Source organism: Mauremys reevesii, linkage group 4 (assembly GCF_016161935.1).
Source record: "Mauremys reevesii isolate NIE-2019 linkage group 4, ASM1616193v1, whole genome shotgun sequence".
NCBI lineage: Eukaryota > Metazoa > Chordata > Testudines > Geoemydidae > Mauremys > Mauremys reevesii.
In genome coordinates this window covers 119056145-119075839 of record NC_052626.1, presented here as the reverse complement: position 1 = coordinate 119075839, position 19695 = coordinate 119056145, and the positions used below count along the sequence as shown (strand labels likewise).

Sequence of the window (19695 nt, the reverse complement as noted above, 5' to 3'; positions counted from 1 at the left end):
ATCCACTGAGAGGCACACAACACACAAATGGCCAGACAGGGAAATAGGCGTCTATTACCTCCTGTCTGAAAGGAACATCTCTGAGGTATGTCACTGCCTGGTGACCAGCTTTAACTCCAAGACCTTAAGAACATCATTTTTATTATAGATAGGTGATTCTTTAAATATTACCTGTACATACATTGCACAATGACCATGACGACCAGTAGGCTACTGGCTCTCGCTAGAGACTTCACAGGCCACCCTTCGGTGAGCTATTATGCAGGTAGCCAACCTAGGGGATCCCCGCAAAATCCTATGCTCCCCTGTGCCCTCTACCAGCTGGCATCAAGGGCTCCCTGGGTCACAGGGCCCATGCTGTATACAGAAGATATACTGGGGATACAGAGGGGCCTTCAAGTGCCCAGGACTGTGCTGTGGGCACCACAGATGCATATTTCATGAAGATACAGAGTAATTCACATTATTTTCTCCCTGCACACGGTCTCTGTCTCCGGTCCATGTTGTCTCTCTTACAGGCACCCAAATCCACAGAGGTAGACTGACCCTCCCTCTCGCCACCCCACCTTCCCTCCCCGGCTCTGGGAAACAGGCCAGAATGGGAGACTTTGGAAAGAGGAACCCTCACAAATGTCCACAAACAAACTTCCTGTCCCTGCTGAGCTGCCAGAATGGCAATAAGTTCCTCTGACAGGCTCTCTGCATTCCCGCCCACCACGGGACTCTGGCCAAGGAGGTGGGAAAGCTGCCAAGGCAGAGAGAACCCTGAGGCTTGCACAACACAACACACGGCATCCCACCAGCCAGACAGCTAGGCAGAGTAAGTGAAGGCAGCGGGTCAGCCCCCGCTGAGCCAGGGAGACCTTGGGGGTGGGGGGCTGTGGGGAGTGGGAGATCCCCAAGGGGCTGGGGGGAGATTGCTAGATTGATGGGGGGAGTGGGAGATCCCCAAGAAACTGGGGGTGATTGTTAGATTGGTGGGGGCTGTGGGAGTGGGAGATCCCCAAGAAACTGGGGTGATTGTTAGGTTGGTGAGGGGTGGGGAGTGGGAGATCCAGGACCATCCTTAGGCATAGGCAGAATACATGGCTGCGTAGGGCACCTAAAAATGTTGGCCACCACTGGGTCTTAGTGTCCACCTCTTGGCTCTTCCTATCCCTGTTCTGACCCTTTCTGCTGGCTGCAGCAGCCTGGTGACTCTTCCGCCGGAGGGGATCTAGTAACTTAAAAGTGAAAATGCCTTGCAGTCTGCCAGACCTGTTAGCACAACACTGAAACTGTTACAGAGCCATTCAAACCATTGAACAGGCATTTGCCAACCCCCAGGTATATACTGTCAGTTTCTGAATTTACTGACAAAAACAGTTGTGCGTTACTGTAATGTTTACTCAGAACATGTCAGTTAGTTTAAAATTTGCTTTAAAAATATTTCATTAGTGAGTTGGTGAAGATTATAAAATCACATCTCTAAAAAATCCTTGCATAGACTTTTAGATGCACAATCATCTTTAGCCATAAATGCTTGGATCTTCAGATATATAGTTTTTTAAATAAATCCTTCAAAAAACCACCCTTATCTAAAATACACGTTTTAATTTTAATTACTATAGTAAAAAAACCTCGCTTCCAAAATCTTACTGTCCATCCCTTTCTCCCTCTCCCCGCCCCACTCCATCTTGAAGAAAGCCCTTAAAGAGACAACACCTTTTTCCTTCCAGATAGCTGGACAAAGAGTTTCCCTTTCTTTACTTCTGACTATCTGATGAACTAGTTTTAAGAGAACCCTCCAGCAAAATCAGTACCTTATAAAATACTTTGTTATGCCTAAAATCTTTGGAAACATTTTTTTCAAGTTGGTAAAATTTCATAAACATGTGTATTGTTATGGAGATCACGCAAAGTAAATTAGTGTTCCCTTTTTCTAAAAGCAATGAACATTGTTATGAACACACAAAACCTCTGTGACTGATTAATTTAAAATAATGCCTTTGTTTCAGTGAGTTAACTATATAGTAATCTGGAATGATTACTTTATGAAGGTTTAAGAGTACATTTAAAATATAAAATCAGCTTAGAAATACTGATTAAGAAAATGTAAAACAGAGAAGAGCTGCATCATGTATTCCCTAATATTTAATGTTCCCTAATATCTAATGTTGTATTCAGCAAGCCAGCTAACTCACCCTTACTACAAAGTTTTTGCAAATAAATGTCTGACAAACTTCAAGGCATATAAAAAAACTGTGACTCACATTTTTATTCCCAAGTTTAGTGCTTTTAATTAGGTACCTTCTGGCACATATGCAGCGAGTTCCATACCCATATGGTGCTCGGGCACCAGCAATTTTCAAAGCCAGGGGCCCAGCTCAAGAAATATGTGGAGCCTGGTGCCCCCACCGCGCCTCCCCCGAGTGTTCCGCGGCCCCGACTTGCTGCCCCCAGGCCCTGCCCCCCCCCCCCCCCTTTCCCGGGCCCGGGAGCAGAGAATCACTGATTGTCTCTCTTTCCGGAGCAGCTCCATGTTGCCTCCCAGCAACTGCTGCTGCAGGGTCCTAGTGCCCCCTTCCCAGCTCCATGGCCAGGACAGACTGACTCTGAGCCTGCCCTGCCCCTCAAACCCTTCCCTTTTCTGGCAGGACCCTCAAGCAGCACAGCCCCCTTCTGCCCGCAGTCACCACTCCTGCCCCATGCAAGGCAGCCCCATCCTCACCCCCAGTGAGGCTACAGTGACAGTGTGCTGCTGGGGGTGGGGTGGGAAAAGGATCCTCCCCAGAGCTTAGTGCTGCCGGCAGGAAAGGGCTAGGGAGTCCTCTGGCCCCTGTCCCAGAGCAGCCTGCCTGCACCCCAAACTCATCCCAAGCTCTGCCCCACCCTAGAGGCCCCCGCACCTGATCCTCTGCCTGAGCCCCAAGCCCCTCCAGCCCCCCAAACACCTTATTCCCAGTCCCAGCCACAGCCCTCATCCCTCAGCACTCTAACCCTCTGCCTTAGCCCCAAGCCCATCCAGCACCCCAAACACCTTATCCCCAGTCCCAGCCACAGCCCTCATCCCGCCGCACCCTGACCCTCTGCCTGAGCCCTGAGCCCCTCCAGCCCCCCAAACACCTTATCCCCAGTCCCAGCTAGGGCCGGCTCCAGACCCCAGCACGCCAAGTGCACGCTTGGGGCGGCATTTTGCCGGGAGGGCGGCAGGCGGCTCCGGCGGACCTTCCGCAGTCATGCCTGCGGGAGGTCCACCGGAGCCGCAGGACCAGCGGACCCTCCGCAGGCACGTCTGCAAGAGGTCCCCCGGAGCTGCGGGACCGGCGACCGGCAGCACACCCCCTGCGGCATGCCGCCGGTCTTGGGGCGGCCAAATTCCTAGAGCCGCCCCTGGTCCCAGCCACAGCCCTCATCCCGCCGCACCCTGACACTCTGCCTGAGCCCTGAGCCTCTCCAGCACCCCAAACACCTTATCCCCAGTCCCAGCCAGAGCCCTCATCCCCCACACTCCTATTCTTGCCCGAGCCCCTCCCAAACCCAAACCCCTCATCTGCAGCCACAGTCTTCACCCCTGCACCCCATCCCTCTGCACCCCTCCCATCCCCAAACTCCCTCCCAGAACCTGCATCGTGCATCCCAATCCCCTGCCCCAGCCTAGGGTCTGCACCCCAGACCTCCTCCCTCACCCAAACTCCCACCCAGAGCCTTGGGCAGGTGGGGGGCGGAGTTTGGGGGCGGGGCGGAGTTTGGGCAGGGGTGGGTTCTGGGCACCACCAAAATTTCTACAAACATGCCACCCATGCCTTCTGCATGTCCATTCTGTGTGAGAGAGAGGGTATGGGGGTCTCTGTGGGGAACTGTGACTCTCTGCCACCGTGAGGCAGGTCGGGCATCTTGCTATCCTTTGCTGCCTCGTTCCTCCCCCCGGCACCCTCCCACCCCCAGGCTGAGAGCCCGGGCTGCCATTGGGCATAGGGGCACCAGTTTAATAATACTGTGTAGGGCCCCATAAATCCTAAGAACAGCCCTGGGGAGATCCCTAAGGAACTGGGGGGGGTGATTGTTAGGTTGGGGGGTAAGGGGGACTTGCATCGTAGTAGTTTTGAATCCATCAAGAGTCCTGAACAGCAGGAATCAAAATGTGTCTCTGCCGATTTCCCTCTCTGTGTCTCTCTGAGTCCACCATTTCATTTCTCCTCCATCTTCCTTATTCCCTATGTGCTTCTCTCTTTCCCCTCCCTCTTTCTCTTATCTTTCCTCCTCCTCCTCTGCATCTCTCACTCTATCCCTCCCTCCCTAGGGAGCTCGCCCCGAGATCCCCATGGTGAGCACAGCCTTGGGATCTGGTCTCCCAAATACTTTGTCCCTCCTCCTCACTTTTTGTCCTTCCCTTTGTTTCCGTCTCCCTCCGTATAGCTTTTTTACTGTATCTTCCCCTCCAAACCAATTCTGTTTTTCCCTCTCGCTCTCTCTCTTCCTGTTGTTTCATTTCTCTCCCCCTCCCACACCCCCTCATCTCTGTTTCCTATTGTAAGCTTAATGCTTTTACACCAGTTTATTTCTGCAACATCCTTCAGGGTATACATCCTGAAAGATCTCTGTTTGGTTCTGTTCTTCCCCAGGTCCTGCTTTCTCCCAGCAAATGGGGGGTGTCCTCCTTCCCTGCTTTGGCCTCCTCTCTCTAACCCCCGTCCACTCCCTTATCTTTATTCTCTGGAATTTCTTCTCCCTTTGCCAGGGCGAGGGGAATGACGGGAAGTAACCCACGTGCTTGGCATGAAGCAATCTTTGAGTGTGTCCATGCTCCTCTCAGAGGTCTGGCTGCAGCACTGTGGCATACCCGCACTAGCTTTCATTGAGCTAGCGTGGAACAAAATTGCAGTGAAGATGTGGCAGGTTTCAATGTGAGCTGTCCACGCCTGCCCTGGATCCTAGGGACCTACTCGTATTGCTAGTCCACCAGCCTTCACGGCAGTCTACCCAGGGCGGGGTTACTCGCCCCATGACCCCTTCCCCACTCCCCGAAGCCTGCAGCCTCATAACTTCCAGGTGCCTGGGATGTGATAGGGGCCAGGATCTGACCTGTGTCCCCACAGAATGCAGCCACAGGACTGGCCTCATTAGCCCCTGCACTGCCTTTCAGTGGAGCCTGGGAGTCACCCCCTTCCCCAGCTCCTTCTGGAAACCCTAAGGGGTAAACCATTGGGATCACTGTACATCAAATATCCATGGGACTTCTCCCTTGGGATCCCATAGCAAGCAGGCCCCTAGGATCTCCCCTGGGATCCCCCTAGTGAGCTCACCCCTGGGATCTCTTCCCTGGGATCTACTTGGCCAACAGGCCCCCGGGTACTCCTCTGGGATCCCCTTAGAGAGCAGACCCATGGGACATTTCCTCGGGGATCCCCTTAGCAAGCAGCCCCCGGGGTCTCTCCTTTGGGATCCCCTTAGCGAACAGGCCCCTGGGATCTCTCCTTTGGGATCCCCTTAGCCAGCAGGCCCTTGGGTCTCTCCTATGGATCTCCTTAGCCAGCAGCCCCCGGGGTCTCTCCTTTGGGATCCCCTTAGCCAGCAGGCCCCTGGGATCTCTCCTTTGGGATCCCCTTAGCGAGCAGGCCCCTGGGATCTCTCCTTTGGGATCCCCTTAGCAAGCAGCCCCTGGGGTCTTTCCTTTGGGATCCCCTTAGCCAGCAGGCCCTGGGGTCTCTCCTCTGGATCCCCTTAGTGAGCAGGCCCCTGGGATGCCCATAGCAAGCTCACCCTTCCCCTATAGGCTATTTGTCTGAAGGGATTCCCCAGCTGTCCCATTCCATTGGCAGGAGGCAGAGGATTCCCCTCTGCCCGACTGCCGCAGCAGGGAGCCGCCATTCCCCTGCCCCAGTCTTGTCCTGCTGCTGACCCCAACTTCCCCGTTCTCTCCACAGCTGGCACCAAAATGGCAGCAACGGTGACAGAATCCGGGGGGGTGAAGGTCGTCACAGAGGTCATCCCGCAGACCGATCCCCGGGCTGCACAGCTGGACTCAACGGCACCACATCCCAGCTCAGCCCAGGTCAAAGGCTTCAGGAAGGCACAGCCCAAGGCACTGGGGGTGAGGATCTGACATCTGACATCTCTGCTGGACAAAAGAAGGGGAACTGAGAGTGACACCCCCCCACAGTGCACTTAGCGAGGGGGAGCTGGGCCCTTCCCCTCAGCTCTCTGGGAGACTAATGGACTCTCCTTCCCTTCACTTGCAAGGATGCTGTGGGTGAGGTCTAGACAAGCAGGAATTAACCCTTCACTGGGGTGGGGGGTGGCTTAGAACTGGAATCTGCGCCCTGCACATTCAGCCCTTGCCTGGCTGCTGAGATGGCCCAACAAGGGGCCCAGCTAGCGCCAGCTGAACTGTAAGCATCACCCCCTCACTGGATGGTCACATAGCCCCTTGCATCCCTAAAGATTCCACGCTGCAGCTCCTCCAGCCACTGAAATGCAGCCACCTCTGGGGTGACGCACAGCAACTGTGCCGCAGCCATATGCAAGTGAAACAGCAGGAGGGAAATTTGGGGAAGGCAGTGTGTAATTACATGAGCCAGGATGCCAGATCTAGCCTCCCCCTTTGGCATCTTAAAAGACCAGGAGTGACCTCAGTTTTATCGCTGCTCCAAAAGGCAAGTGCCCCACTTTCCCTAGGAGCAGGTCTGGAGCTAACCCCAAGTGAAGAACACCCCTATTGAATCACCAACCTTCCATGGTGCTATTAACACAGCCTGAACCCTGTTTAGCTGGTGAGAGCTGGCAAGAGCACACCATGAAGTGCTACAGCTGCAGGATTTCCTAGCTTAACAGCTCCCTGGCATCCAAAGGCATAAACATCTCCCGTGTGCCCAGAAAATGCTGCCCAGCCAGGCAATGTAAGGCAGAGAGGATTATCTCCATGGGAGGATTTTGGTGCCTCAACCCGGTTGATTTCCCCCATCTGCTCTCATTCTGCTGATAAGTTTAGGGTCTGGGGCTGACCTAAGGGCTGCAGCTGAGCGTGTGTGTCTCAGACACTGTGGGTCATCAGGAGACGAGCTCCTCCAGGAACAGAGGTCTGAAGTGGCGATGTAACGGAAGTCGCAATTTGTTCCCAGGGGTAGGGGAAAGGGAGAAAACAGAAAATAATGACAATGGCAGCAGTGGGGATGCAGCTGCTATTCATAACGGTACTGGGGATGATAAAGACGATGGTTAGCATTGATGGTGGGGTGATGGCGGTGATGATGCTGGCAGGGTGATGGGGTGATTATGATACAGTTGGTGGGGGTGGTGAGAGTGATGCTGATAATTTCGGAGTGATGGGGTGGGCAGGGGTGATGGTGATGGGGCTGATGACGTTGGCAGTGTGATGGGGTGATGATATTGGCAGGGTGATGGGATTAGTGGGGCTGATGGTGGTGCTGTTGGCAGGGGTGATGAGGTTGGTGGGGGTGATGGCAGTGATGATGTTGGCAGGGTGATGGGGTTCATAGGGGTGAGAAGGTTGGTGGGATGATGGCGGTGATGAGGTTGGCGGCAGTGATGACATTGATGGGGTGATGGGGTTGGTAGGGCTGATGACATTGGCATGGTGATGATGTTGGCGAGGGTGATAGTGTTGGTGGGGCTGATGGTGGTGATGATGGTGGCGGTGATGGGATTCACAGGGTTATCTTTGAAAACTCATGGCGAACGGGGGAGGTCCCGGATGACTGGAAAAAGGCTACTGTAGTGCCCATCTTTTAAAAAGGGAAGAAGGAGGATCCAGGGAACTACAGGCCAGTCAGCCTCACCTCAGTCCCTGGAAAAATCATGGAGCAGGTCCTCAAAGAATCAATTCTGAAGCACTTAGAGGAGAGGAAAGTGATCAGGAACAGTCAGCATGGATTCACCAAGGGCAAGTCATGTCTGACTAACCTAATTGCCTTCTATGAGGAGATAACTGGGTCTGTGGAAAGCAGTGGATGTGTTATTCCTTGACTTTAGCAAAGCTTTTGATACGGTCTCCCACAGTATTCTTGCTGGCAAGTTAAAGAAGTATGGGCTGGATGAATGGACTATAAGGTATAAGAAAGCTGGCTAGATCGTCGGGCTCAACAGGTAGTGATCAACGGCTCCATGTCTAATTGGCAGGTGGTTTCAAGCGGAGTGCCCCAAGAGTCAGTCCTGGGGCCGGTTTTCTTCAATATCTTCATTAATGATCTGGAAGATGGTGTGGACTGCACTCTCAGCAAGTTTGCAGATGACACTAAACTGGGAGGAGTGGGAGATACGCTGGAGGGTAGGGATAGGATACAGAGGGACCTAGACAAATTAGATGACTGGGCCAAAAGAAACTGATGAGGTTCAACAAGGACAAGCGCAGAGTCCTGCACTTAGGACGGAAGAATCCCATTCACTGTTACAGACTAGAGACCGAATAGCTAGGAAGCAGTTCTGCAGAAAAGGACCTAGGGATTACAGTGGACGAGAAGCTGGATATGAGTCAACAGTGTGCCCTTGTTGCTAAGAAGGCTAATGGCATTTTGGGCTGTATAAGTAGGGGCATTGCCAGCAGATCGAGGGACGTGATCATTCCCCTCTATTCAACATTGGTGAGGCCTCATCTGGAGTACTGTGTCCAGTTTTGGGCCCCACACTACAAGAAGGATGTGGAAAAATTGGGAAGAGTCCAGCAGAGGGCAATGAAAATGATTAGGGGGCTGGAGCACATGACTAATGAGGAGAGGCTGAGGGAACTGGGATTGTTTAGTCTGCAGAAGAGAAGAATGATGGGGGATTTAATAGCTGCTTTCAACTACCTGAAAGGGGGTTCCAAAGAGGATGGATCTAGACCGTTCTCAGTGATAGTAGATGACAGAACAAGGAGCAATGGTCTCAAGTTGCAGTGGGGGAGGTTTAGGTTGGATATTAGGAAAAACTTTTTCACTAGAAGGGTGGTGAAGAATGGGTTACCTAGGAAGGTGGTGGAATCTCCTTCCTTAGAGGTTTTTAAGGTCAGGCTTGACAAAGCCCTGGCTGAGATGATTTAGTTGGGAATTGGTCCTGCTTTGAGCAGGGGGTTGGACTAGATGACCTCTTGAGGTCCCTTCCAACCCTGATATTCTATGATTCTATGAAGGGTCTGGTTGGCCTGATGGGGGTGATGATGTTGGCAGGGTGATGGGGTTGGTTGGGCTGATGGTGGTGATGATGTTGGCAGGATGATGGGGATGATGGTGGAGGTGATGATGTTGGCAGGGTGATGGGGTTGGCGAGGGTGATAGGGTTGGTGGGGATGATGATGGTGGGGGTGATGAGGTTGGTGAGAGTGATGGCGGTGATGAGGTTGGCAGGGTGATGGGGTTGGTGGGATGATGATGGTGGGGGTGATGATGCTGGCAGGGTGATGGGGTGATGGCAGATGATGGAGGTAATGATGTCAGTGGTAGTGGCTATGGTGATAACAGTGATGCCATAGATCATGGTAATGCTGCCGCACATATTGTGTATAAGTGACACCAAGCTCCATCTCCTCTTCCCCTCTAGGCCATACAGATCATATCTGGTTTCACACAGATCTCCTTTGGGATTGCCTTGATGATAACTGAATCCTCAGCCCCAGCCCTCACCGTAGCCAGCGGAGTCTACTTCTGGATCGGCTTGCTGGTAGGCACAGCCAGCTCCGGTAGTGAGGAGCTCAGCCCTTTGATCCAGTTTCGGGGGGAGCAGGGGCATGTCTCAACAAATCTGCTCTGGGATATGCCCTGGACTCCGGCACAGAAGACAGTGAGCATAGCCAGGCAGGCTTTCAGAATAAAAGGGAGTGTGCTATGCACTGAGCCCTTGGGAAGGGAGGAGAAGATGGTGGTGACCCTGCAAATGCTTTCAGGGTGGACTCACTCCCCCTAGGATGGGTCCGTTTGCTCAACCTGTGGCAACTCCATCGGGCCCCCCATGGTACAGGGTCACAGCATGCAGATGTGCACCATCCTGGGCCAGCATGCCATCGTCAGCACTCACAAATATTTTGGGTTGCAGGCCTGCAAATGAGGCTCATGGAAACATGGGAGAGACCCCTGAATGCTGCGGCAGACTGGCAACTCTACCCTTATGACATTGCTCTGCCCCAATCGTGCCCCAGATCAGATCCATCCCCCAGGCTGGTGTGAGGGAGGGGTTCAGTCTGCTAGATTTCACCCCCCCCCAATCACCGCTGTGACAGAGAGGTCCGAGCTCTGGCAGGGAAGAACTCCTCTGGGATATGATGGAAATTCACCCCTACATTCAGTCAGGCTCCACTGTGTATACACCCCAGTCTGGGAGATGGTAGATCTTTGCCCCCTCTCTAGTGGCAGCGCCCCATAAGACTACTTAAACTGATGCAGCCATCAGCAGGGGAATAAATTGGCCCTTATTCTTAGATCAAGAGGCTCATGTGATTCTCTCTCTGAGTCCCAAGCTCAGGGTCAGTTACCTGTGCATATAGGCTTTAAGGTCCTGTCCATCTGTCATGGAAGCGATGGATCCATGGTGACATGGAGGAAAAGCAAATCCCATCTGGAAAACTTCACAGTCACCTTGCCATATGGAAATGCCCAGCAGATTGCACTGTGGTGCCAGACAATGACCCTTTGGCTTCTGAGAACTTGGGAAAATCCCAGCTCCTCTTGGTTGCTCTGCAGTGAGAGTCCCATGAGATGGGACTTGAGAACCTGTGAGACCTCAATCCCACCCTTAATCTCCTGAAACTGGGTCTCTTTACACCTTGATCCTAGTGACAATCATAGATCAGGGTTGGAAGGGACCTCAGGAGGTCATCTAGTCCAACCCCCTGCTCAAAGCAGGACTAATCCCCAGATGGATTTTTGCCCCAGATCCCTAAATGGCCCCTCAAGGATTGAATGCATAACCATCAATTTAGCAGACCAATGCTCAAACCACTGAGCTATCCCTCCCGCAATCTTGTATCATCTTTTGGGGCAGGACTTCCGTGGCCCATAATCCTGTGGGGTTCATTCCACCCAGTTCCAACGTGTGTGTGATTTTGAGTGGGATGGGAACCTGCCGATGACTCTTCCCCATTTGCTGTTCCCTGGGCAGCTCGTGTCCTCAGGATCCGTGCTGGTGGAGACTGAGAGAAGAGAAAGCATCCGGCTGGTAAATATCCTCCAAGCATTTTTGTTCATGAGAGTGGGACTGGTGCGTGGCTGCACTCCAGCTAGCCACAGCGGCTGATGGCACCTAGGAGGCCCTATGTAGCCTGGATGCAAATTTCAGAAGCCCTGAGCCTGCTTTAATTCAGGCCGTTTCTACACTGCAGCTAGGAGGTGGGATTCCCAGCTCAGGCAGACGAACACGTGCTTGCTCTGCAGCGTGGCCATGGCAGCATGGGTGGTGGTCCCGAGTACAACCCTGTCCAGGATCCTAGGTACATACTCAGGTTACCTGGCTCACGCCGCTGCGGCCAGCACTGCTAGTTTTAGGTGCTAGCTCGAGCAGAGCTAGCATGTGCACGTCTACCTGAGTTGGGAGTCACACCTCCCAGCTGCTGTGTAGATGGACCCTTACACTAAGGGCTGGGATGTGGAAGGGTGGCTTTAACCACATTTGCCCAACCCTCTCCATTCCTGCATCCGCTGGAATGAAGATTTGAGCCCATGGACTTTGCTGGGAGTTGATGGGACTCTGAGCCTCACAAAATGGGGTCCTAGGACTTTAATATCACAACTGCATAACAATATAGCCCCATCGCCCCCTGCTGGAACAGATACGCTGCATCCTCCAAGTCAACATGCTCAGACTCCGTAGACCAGCATGGGGAGTCCATGCCAGACCCCAGAGCTCCCCCACGTAGGTCACGCAGCCCCAGCTGTTTCAGCATATGGACTGTCAGCTCAGGTGCCTCAGCTGATTGGCCCGGATGTGACAGAGTCGCTCGTCCTCCAAACTGTTACTTGTGTTGTGTGAGAGGAACTGGACACAAACTGGCCACCTGCCTCTGCAGACAGTAGAGCCTTTAGAGATTACACCCTTATTATAAACGTGCCATGAGGATGGCTTTGTAGTTAAGGCTTTCGCCTGGGGATCTGGAGAGATGGCTTCTTTTCCCAGTCCTGCCACAGATTTGACCTCAGGCAAGGCCCTAATGTCTCTGTGCCCCAGTTCCACACCTGTAGAGCGGGAGGTGGGGGCTGGGGGTTATAACAGCTCTTTCTGCCTAGTCTGTTTGGACGGTAAGACCTTTGGGGCAGAGATTGTCTCTTGCTGTGCCTGTAGGGCCGCCATCGCACTGGGGCACTAATCTCGGTGAGTGCTGTAACGATGACAGATGTTGTGCCCTGCTCTCCTCTAATTGGTTGTGATTGATCCAGGTGAAAGTCTGCTACATTATCAGCGGCCTGGTCATCCTGGCCACCCTGACAGCTGTGATCATTCACAGCCTGGAGATCGGCCAAGACATCCCGTGGTGCAGCACACATGAGGGCGGCAAAGTGACCCCGCTGAACTGCGCCCAATATGTCTACGTGGGTACCTCTTCCATGCCCCTTGCTCCTGCAGCAATCCACAGCCTCTTTGCAGGGGCCTGACTGGGTCTAGCACTCCAGGGGACCTGGGATCACCTTCTCAGGACCCACTGGCTCCGCAACATGAGAAAAGAAGCTCAGCAAGGGGCAATGAATCCATCTGTCCACCTGACTGGGGGTGGGGGTTTCAATTAAACAAGAGGACCAGGAAGCTGTAGTAGTTATTCACTAGACCAGCGTGGGTCAGGAGACCTCAGCTCTGTCACTGACTTGCTCTGCAACCCCACTCTGTGCCTCAGTTTCCCCATCTAGGAAATGGGGCTAATAGTGCCTCTCTCAGGTGGGTTGGCCGTCACAATGTTTGTGAAACCCTTTGAGAGGCTCAGATGCAAGTGGTGCTGCAAACTCTTGCAGATTTATTTGAGTTGCACAATATTTGGTGTTTTTCTTAAAGCCCCAGCTCCTGGATTAGGTTGATTAGTTGAGACTCTCAGCTGCCGTTTAAAACAAACAAAACAAAAAAGAAAGGATCCTCCAGGCTTCTGGCTGTGGGGAACTGAAAAGCAAATAAAATGAACCCCATATTTGTGTGTTGGGGGGTTAAATCTCATGATTTTTACACCAAACTTGCAATTCTTTGAGGCCTGACATAATTTTTGCTTGCTTGCAATTGTCAATAAGTAGGGAGAGGTTAGGAATGGGCTCTTTCTTTAACGGGTGCCTCCACAACAGCAGCATTGCCCCAGGGCTAGATGGGGCCCACACTCAGAACTGCGTCAACTCAGCACCCTGAGATTTAAAGCGACCAGTTTTTCCTTGGCCAGCCGGTATAATGATACCAGCAGTATGTAGCCCGGACTGGGGACTGGATCACTCAGCTGGACAGCCTTATGGGAGGAAGCTTAGGAGTGGGTGTAGGGGCTGTGTGTGGTTGTTATGGGTCTCCATAGCACCTGGTGCACAGCAGCTACTTGAGAGCGTGGCTCTTTAGCTCAACCTGTAAAGACTCCATTGTTTAGTTCTCAGGGGTTCCCCAGTTCAGTTCCCCCAGGGGCTAGCTAAGATGGTGGCTGATCCCCTACAATATAAAGTAAGTGCTTGTAATTTTAACACCATTTCCAATACACCACACTGTAGAGGCTCCAAGCTTAGTTCCTGGTGTGCCATCCAAGATAGCAGCCATCACAATGGCCGTAGTGAGGGGAACAGTACAGAAACTATGCTTTAATGCAGGGCCCATATTGTGCCATGAGAAGCTGCAGCGCCCTCGACCTGCCCCGATCCAACACAACTTCTCCCTTCCTGACCTCCACCCTGTTGCCAAACCCTCCTCCCTCAAACATGCTAGGTGGGTTACTGAAATCTACCTGGGACCCCATGGGTGTGACCTGGCCAGGGCCCTCCCTGCCAAAGCAATGAGCATCTCTAGTGAGCTTCACAGAGCGAGTGAGAACAAGGGGCAGGAGAAGAGCCAGAGATGAAGGAGGGGCAGGGAGCTAGACTCTGAAACAAGACAGGCTCTGCCCAGCTCAGCCCTGGGAGGAGAAGGGATTCCCTTTGGTTGTACTGGGAAAGTCACTGCCTAATGCAGCCAATTTGAGTCCTAGTCAGTGCCACGCAGGACCCAACCCATAGTATGTCTGGCCACTGGATGGCTGGGCCCCATTGCCATGACCTGCCCCCTATCAGGGCATATGGCAGAGAGGAGAGTTCAGGCAGCCCTCACCCCCTCGCTGTGTAGTAATGACACCTCTCAGATGGGGCACAGGCCTCCCCCAGGGTGAGGTGGCCCCATGCACTGGGGTTGCCAGATGACTTCCCCTGGGCTTTCTTCCCCACAGATTCTGAATCACGGGATTAACTCGATATTCATCCTGCTTTGCTTCTTGGAGCTGTGCACGGCCATCACTGCCCTGGTGTATGGACACAAGGTCTTGAAACAGCAGGACTACACGCAGATGGTGAGGCTGGAGCCCAGACACACTCCCTGCCCTCCAATCCTGGAGCAATCGCTCACACACAGTGATCATCTCAGGCCTGATCCATAGCCCATTGACATCAGCAGAAAGACTCCCCTTCCCTTAGCCCTGGAGAGACCTCCTGCCCCATCGCTCTGACAATGGAGCCACCAGCTGAGCCCCCGTTGACGTCAATGAGGGTTTGTCCAGGGATTTCAGTGGGAGCAAAATCAGATCCCCATGACCCCTTTCCTTGGGGAAAGGGGAATTCATTGCCCATGTTGGATCAGTCCAGCGCTTTACCTCTATGTTGATCCACCAATGGATTCTAACCCTCCCTTGGATGAACTAGTCAGAAAAGGTGGAGGTGGAGAGGGCCAAATGCTGGTTTTTGGTGTAATCCTGATGAGATGGGAAGGTGAATTCTGTTCTCTGATTATTCCCCAGCTGCTGTGATGGAGCAGAGACCGGCTCTGCTCCTCCCACCCCCCAGGTGTACTGAGAACATGATGGAGATTTCCTGCACTGGAGCCACAGCGACATGGACTCTTGGCCACTTCTTCATCTTCCCAGGCAGGACGGCAGAGGGAGCAAACTCTGAGCCCCAACATCTCATGCAGCCCCCCCAACTCTTCTGTGTCTAGGGGATAGGGGCAAATGCTGAGCCAGACACCACTATTCCTGAGTCCCTCAACTGAGAGATGAGAGCAGCTTTAACGCTCAAAGTATCCTCTGACTTTCCCTGCAAACTCTCCTGTCTGTAACCTACTGCAGCCCATGACCTCTCTCAGAACCCTCCTCACAGAATCCCCTCATGGACTCTTATCCCTGAACTTCCTCCCCCAAAACTAGAAGGCAGGAGTTAACTCTTTCTGCACCCCAAAACCCTTGCCTGATTTCCAAACGCTCCAGCCTGTATGGGGACGGTGAAAACAAATTGACCCACACACGCCTTCCCTGGCCCCTCAAACTCACCAGTCAGTAAAGGGGGAGGAGCTGGAATGAGACTGAACCCAGCTCTCCCCCACCCCCAAATCCTCCTGTGATCCCTGGAACTCTCTGCAACCGGAGCACAAGACAGCAAGCTCCAAAGCCATCCTTCCGTCCTGCTCACGCCTCTCCCCAAGTTCCACAAACCCTCCCATCTGCACAGGCAAACAAGACGGATGGGGAAAACAGTGGGAGCCAACAGGATTATGGAGTAGAAGTTGATCCATCCCTTTTTCTTGGTCTTTGCCCCCTGGTCCCCTCACACAACTTAACTGCACCAAGGCAGAGAGTGGGGGTCTGTTTAATTTTTTTTTATTTGTGTTGCAGTAAAGGAGTGCAGTAAGCAATGGGCTGTGGATAGAAGGTAACAGATTCTGTAGCCAATAGTCAATATCATATTGCCCACGAACTGTAACATAAGAGAATCACTGTTCATCTGTTACATGATGGAACATACAGGGCAGCATGTGATATAAAAAAAAAACCCACTAGAGATATGACATCCTGATTGTCCCAGAACAGAGCAGTGATGCCATGATCTCCATGTAAATGCCACATTCAGCCCTCAGTAACTCCTGATGTCTTGGGCTTCCACCAAGAACTTGGCCACTCTGCGTCCAGAAAATCCTCACTCGTTCTCCTTTCATGTTGTATTATCCCATCCAGATCACATGTTTTATGGACTGGCCCTTAGCACTTGACTTCTTTGCTGATTTCCAGGTCCTTAGAATGATTTCTTCAGCTACTGCTGATGCTCTCAAACAACATATTTCTAAGGGAAAGTCAAATCCTTAGCAGCCTTCAGGACTTGCAGAATAAAGTGCTTAGGACCACCAGGGTTACTGCTGTTTAGAATCGCATTCACTCACTTCCTAACTTCTTTCAAATCTTCTTTGGTTTTATGGCAGTGGTCATCCAGCTCTTTCATTCTGAGGATCATGTCATAAAAGAAAGATCTCACTGATCTCCCTTCCCTTCCAGTACCCCACCGCTCCCATTGCTTGGATCTTAAAATGTCTCATTCTGTAACCCACCAGGAAGGATTCAGTGTGCCACAACGGGAAAGCCACACCTCTAGGGCAATATAAATGTATCAGATTTCCTTGTTCCCTTCACAGCTCCAGCAAGAATCCACCTCTCATGTGGGTTGCCAGGTTCATTCTACTGCGTACCGTGCAAACGCTAAAGATGCATTTTTTTTTTGCTATATTAACTTGAGCTTACAGTATTATTATAACAAATGTTCCCACAGAATGTTATGTCTAGCTACATCCCTATCTGTTCATTCAAAACCAAGCTTACCTCTCAAATTTGAGAAGTGTTCCTTACTAGTCTTGGATTCTGAGTGGAATCTGGATTCTGACCAGAGCTAGTCAGGAATTTTTTAGCAAAAAAAAATATTTTTTGGTGTGGAAATGCCAATTCACTGAAACCAAAACGGTTTGTGAGAAAAGGGTGGTTTTGAGGAACTTCTTGTTTAGAAAAATTTTGGGACAAAAGAGTTAGAATTTTATTTTTCAAACAAAAAAAATCATTTTTTTCAGTGCAAAACTACTTTTCATTCAGAAATTTAAGATAATGATAGCAAAAAAAAGTTAATTTAAAAAGGTAAAAATCAAAATGAAATGTTTTGATCGACCCAAACGAAAAAAAAATAAAATTTTTCAGTTTGCAAAATGTTTTGAGATTTTGACATTTCATCCCGATTTGGGCTAAGAAAAATGTCAAAATCTCAAAAATTTTATCCAGATGGGAACCGTTTTCTACCCAGTTTTACTACTGAGTACTCAGAGTTCTAGTTCACTGCATTGGGCATTGCATATATTCAGTGCTGCTTAAGGTCAGCTGTTAGACAACGACAGCAGAAAGTGTTATATAGACTGGATCAGAATACCAGAATTTGTCCCCTGGATCTTTCCAAAGGAAAAATTCTGTTTTTAAATTTTCTGATTGGAAAACGTTGGTTTTCTGTGGGGCATTTCAAAACTAAAACAAAACAAAAAAAAACCCACTCATTTTGTTTTGAAATGCCACTTTGAAACAAAACAAGAGATATATTGTTGCATTTCAAAATGTAGATTTGAAATTAAAAATTTAAATGTATTTCAATTTATACTCTTTCATTTCAGCTTTTGAAAACTGAAGAAATTGGGATGGTTACCCCCCACTCCCTTTTTTCACGTTTTCCAGTGAAGAAAAATGGGGAACAAGTTGAGAAAAGTAAAAATAAAATGAAACACTTGTTCACAGTTTTTTTCAGTTGTAAAAGAAATTAAAAATTAAAGAAAGTAGCACTTTTAATAACTTTTGTAAAAAAAAAATTCACATCTTTTCAGTTCAAAAGAACTTTTCACTGTTTAACTCTTCTGAGTTGGAAGAAGTTAAAAGGGGGGGGGGGGGATTTCAACCACCTTTTTTGCTTCCTCCATTGAAAAAAACAAAGAGGAGAAAGTCACCAAAAGAGGAATTTCCAAAACATCCCCAAACCCAAAGGAAAACTGAACTTTTTCAGTATCTGAATCAAAACAACATTTTAAGTCAAAAATGAAAGAATAAATGTTCCTTTAGTTATGGAATGTCAACAAAAAGGCTTGTTGCAAAATGTCACTTTAAAATACTCTGGACATTGATTTCTTAGGAAAGGGATTGTTTACATAAGGAAACTGACCAGAATAACTATTTCAGAATAGCTCCCCATCTGGACATTCTATTCCAGAATAAAAGTTACTTTACTCCAGAATGTGCTTCCAAAGTGGAGTAACTATTCTGGAATGAAATCACTTTTATTCTGGAATAGTGCATATCAATAGTCAATATCGTGTTGCCCACGAACTGTAACATAAAAGAATCAATAAAGTGGTGACAATGTGAACTGCTTAAACAGTTTTACATTGTTTTACACCAATACAGAGGTAACTGGTGAACTTATGTGGCCTATGTTATGTAGAAGGTCAGACCAAAATGGTCTAATGGCTTCTTCTGGCCTTAAAAACTATGAATCTAAATCTTTGGAAAATGAGGTCCATGGGACACACTGCCTTGTTTAAGCTGGTAAACGGGTGAGCATCAGGATTCTGCTTAGAGCTCACACCTTTTATTATGTCAATCACACAATTAATGTCTTTTCTGCATATAACAGGGGTGGTCAACCTGTGGCTCCGGAGCCACATGCGGCTCTTCAGAAGTTAATACGTGGCTCTTTGTATAGGCACCAACTCCAGGGCTGGAGCTACAGGTGCCAACTTTCCAGTGGGCCAGAGGGTGCTCACTGCTCAACCCCGGGCTCTGCCACAGGCTATGCCCCCACTCCACCCCCTCCCCTTAGCCTGCCATTCCCTCGCTCTTCCTCCCGCTCCCCCCAGAGCCTCCTGCATGCCACAAAACAGCTGATCAGGAGGTGTGGGGAAGGAGGGGAAAGGTGCTGATTCACAGGGCTGCCAGTGGGTGGAAGGTGCTGGGAGTGGGGTTTGGGAGCTGATGGGGGGCTGCTGACATATTACTGTGGCCATTTGTCAATGTACGTTGGTAAATTCTGGCTCCTTCTCAGGCTCAGGTTGGCCACCCCAGCATATAACCAACACATGGCAATATTAGCATTAGCACTGAAGAGAATAACCGTATAATGCTGTCATTCTGAACAACTGTGTTATCATTTCAGTATATATCAGCCTCTTCCCATGCAATTACCTTTTCAGATTAAAAGTGCTCTCATTTTATGAAATGCTTTGTTCCTCATTTTGCTCCCTGATCCCTGGAGCCTGCACCCCTGACCTCCTCCAGCACCTCAACACCAGCCCTGAGCTCCTCCCACACCTAAACTCCCTCCTGGAGCCTGTACCCCCACCCCTTGCCCCAGCCCTGAGCCCCATCCCATCCTCCAAACCCCTTGGCCCCAGTCCAGAGCCCCCTCCTGCACCCCAAACCCCGCACCCCAGAGCCCACACCCCCAACCAAAGCCCTCCCCCCCGTGAAAATGGGAAAGTGAGCAAGTTTGGGGAAGGGCGAGGGAGGGGCCGGGGCCCCAAAGACGTGGTGGGCCGAGGCCGGGGCCGGGATGTTCAGGTTTCTGCCATTGGAAAGTTGGCCCTACCTTGCCCTATGATGCCCCTCACAAACATGGCGGACAGGGGGTGGGTTCTTCAATGGTTCCCCTCACAAACATGGCACCTGACGTCGGTCTGGTTTGATTCTGAGCACGCGTAGAGTCCGGAACGGTTCCTGTCGCGCGCGCCAATGACGTCGCTGGCAGCTGCTCC

The 19695-nt window shown here is 50.9% G+C and overlaps 1 protein-coding gene and 1 long non-coding RNA gene across 3 annotated transcripts; one reads left to right on the top strand and one right to left on the bottom strand.

Annotated features, from left to right (window-relative positions):
* The first annotated feature begins 744 nt into the window (after positions 1-744).
* Positions 745-19155, top strand: LOC120404800. Of its 2 annotated transcripts, none has more exons than XM_039537796.1 (7): positions 745-820; positions 5907-6073; positions 9514-9633; positions 11068-11124; positions 12339-12491; positions 14333-14452; positions 14897-19155. In XM_039537796.1, the coding sequence occupies exons 2-7, from the start codon at positions 5918-5920 to the stop codon at positions 14903-14905; spliced, it is 615 nt and encodes a 204-aa protein (XP_039393730.1). In that variant the 5' UTR covers positions 745-820; positions 5907-5917; the 3' UTR covers positions 14906-19155. The 2 variants fall into 2 exon arrangements, with proteins under 2 accessions (XP_039393730.1, XP_039393729.1); XM_039537795.1 differs by lacking the exon at positions 745-820 and adding an exon at positions 4695-4797.
* Positions 16145-19677, bottom strand: LOC120404806. The gene is made up of 2 exons (XR_005598185.1): positions 19530-19677; positions 16145-16368 (listed from the first exon to the last, which is right to left on the bottom strand). It is a non-coding gene; the product is annotated as an uncharacterized LOC120404806 (long non-coding RNA).
* Positions 19678-19695: the final 18 nt, after the last annotated feature.

What these genes read in the sequence shown, in the direction of transcription:
- LOC120404800 (XM_039537795.1), top strand. Translation starts at nt 4,731, where the DNA reads ATGACGGGAAGTAACCCACGTGCTTGGCATGAAGCAATCTTTGAGTGT. An exon ending in TGTCCATGCTCCTCTCAGAG is followed by an intron (nt 4,798 to 5,906) that starts GTCTGGCTGCAG and finishes TTCTCTCCACAG; the next exon opens with CTGGCACCAAAATGGCAGCA. An exon ending in ACTGCGCCCAATATGTCTAC is followed by an intron (nt 12,492 to 14,332) that starts GTGGGTACCTCT and finishes TCTTCCCCACAG; the next exon opens with ATTCTGAATCACGGGATTAA.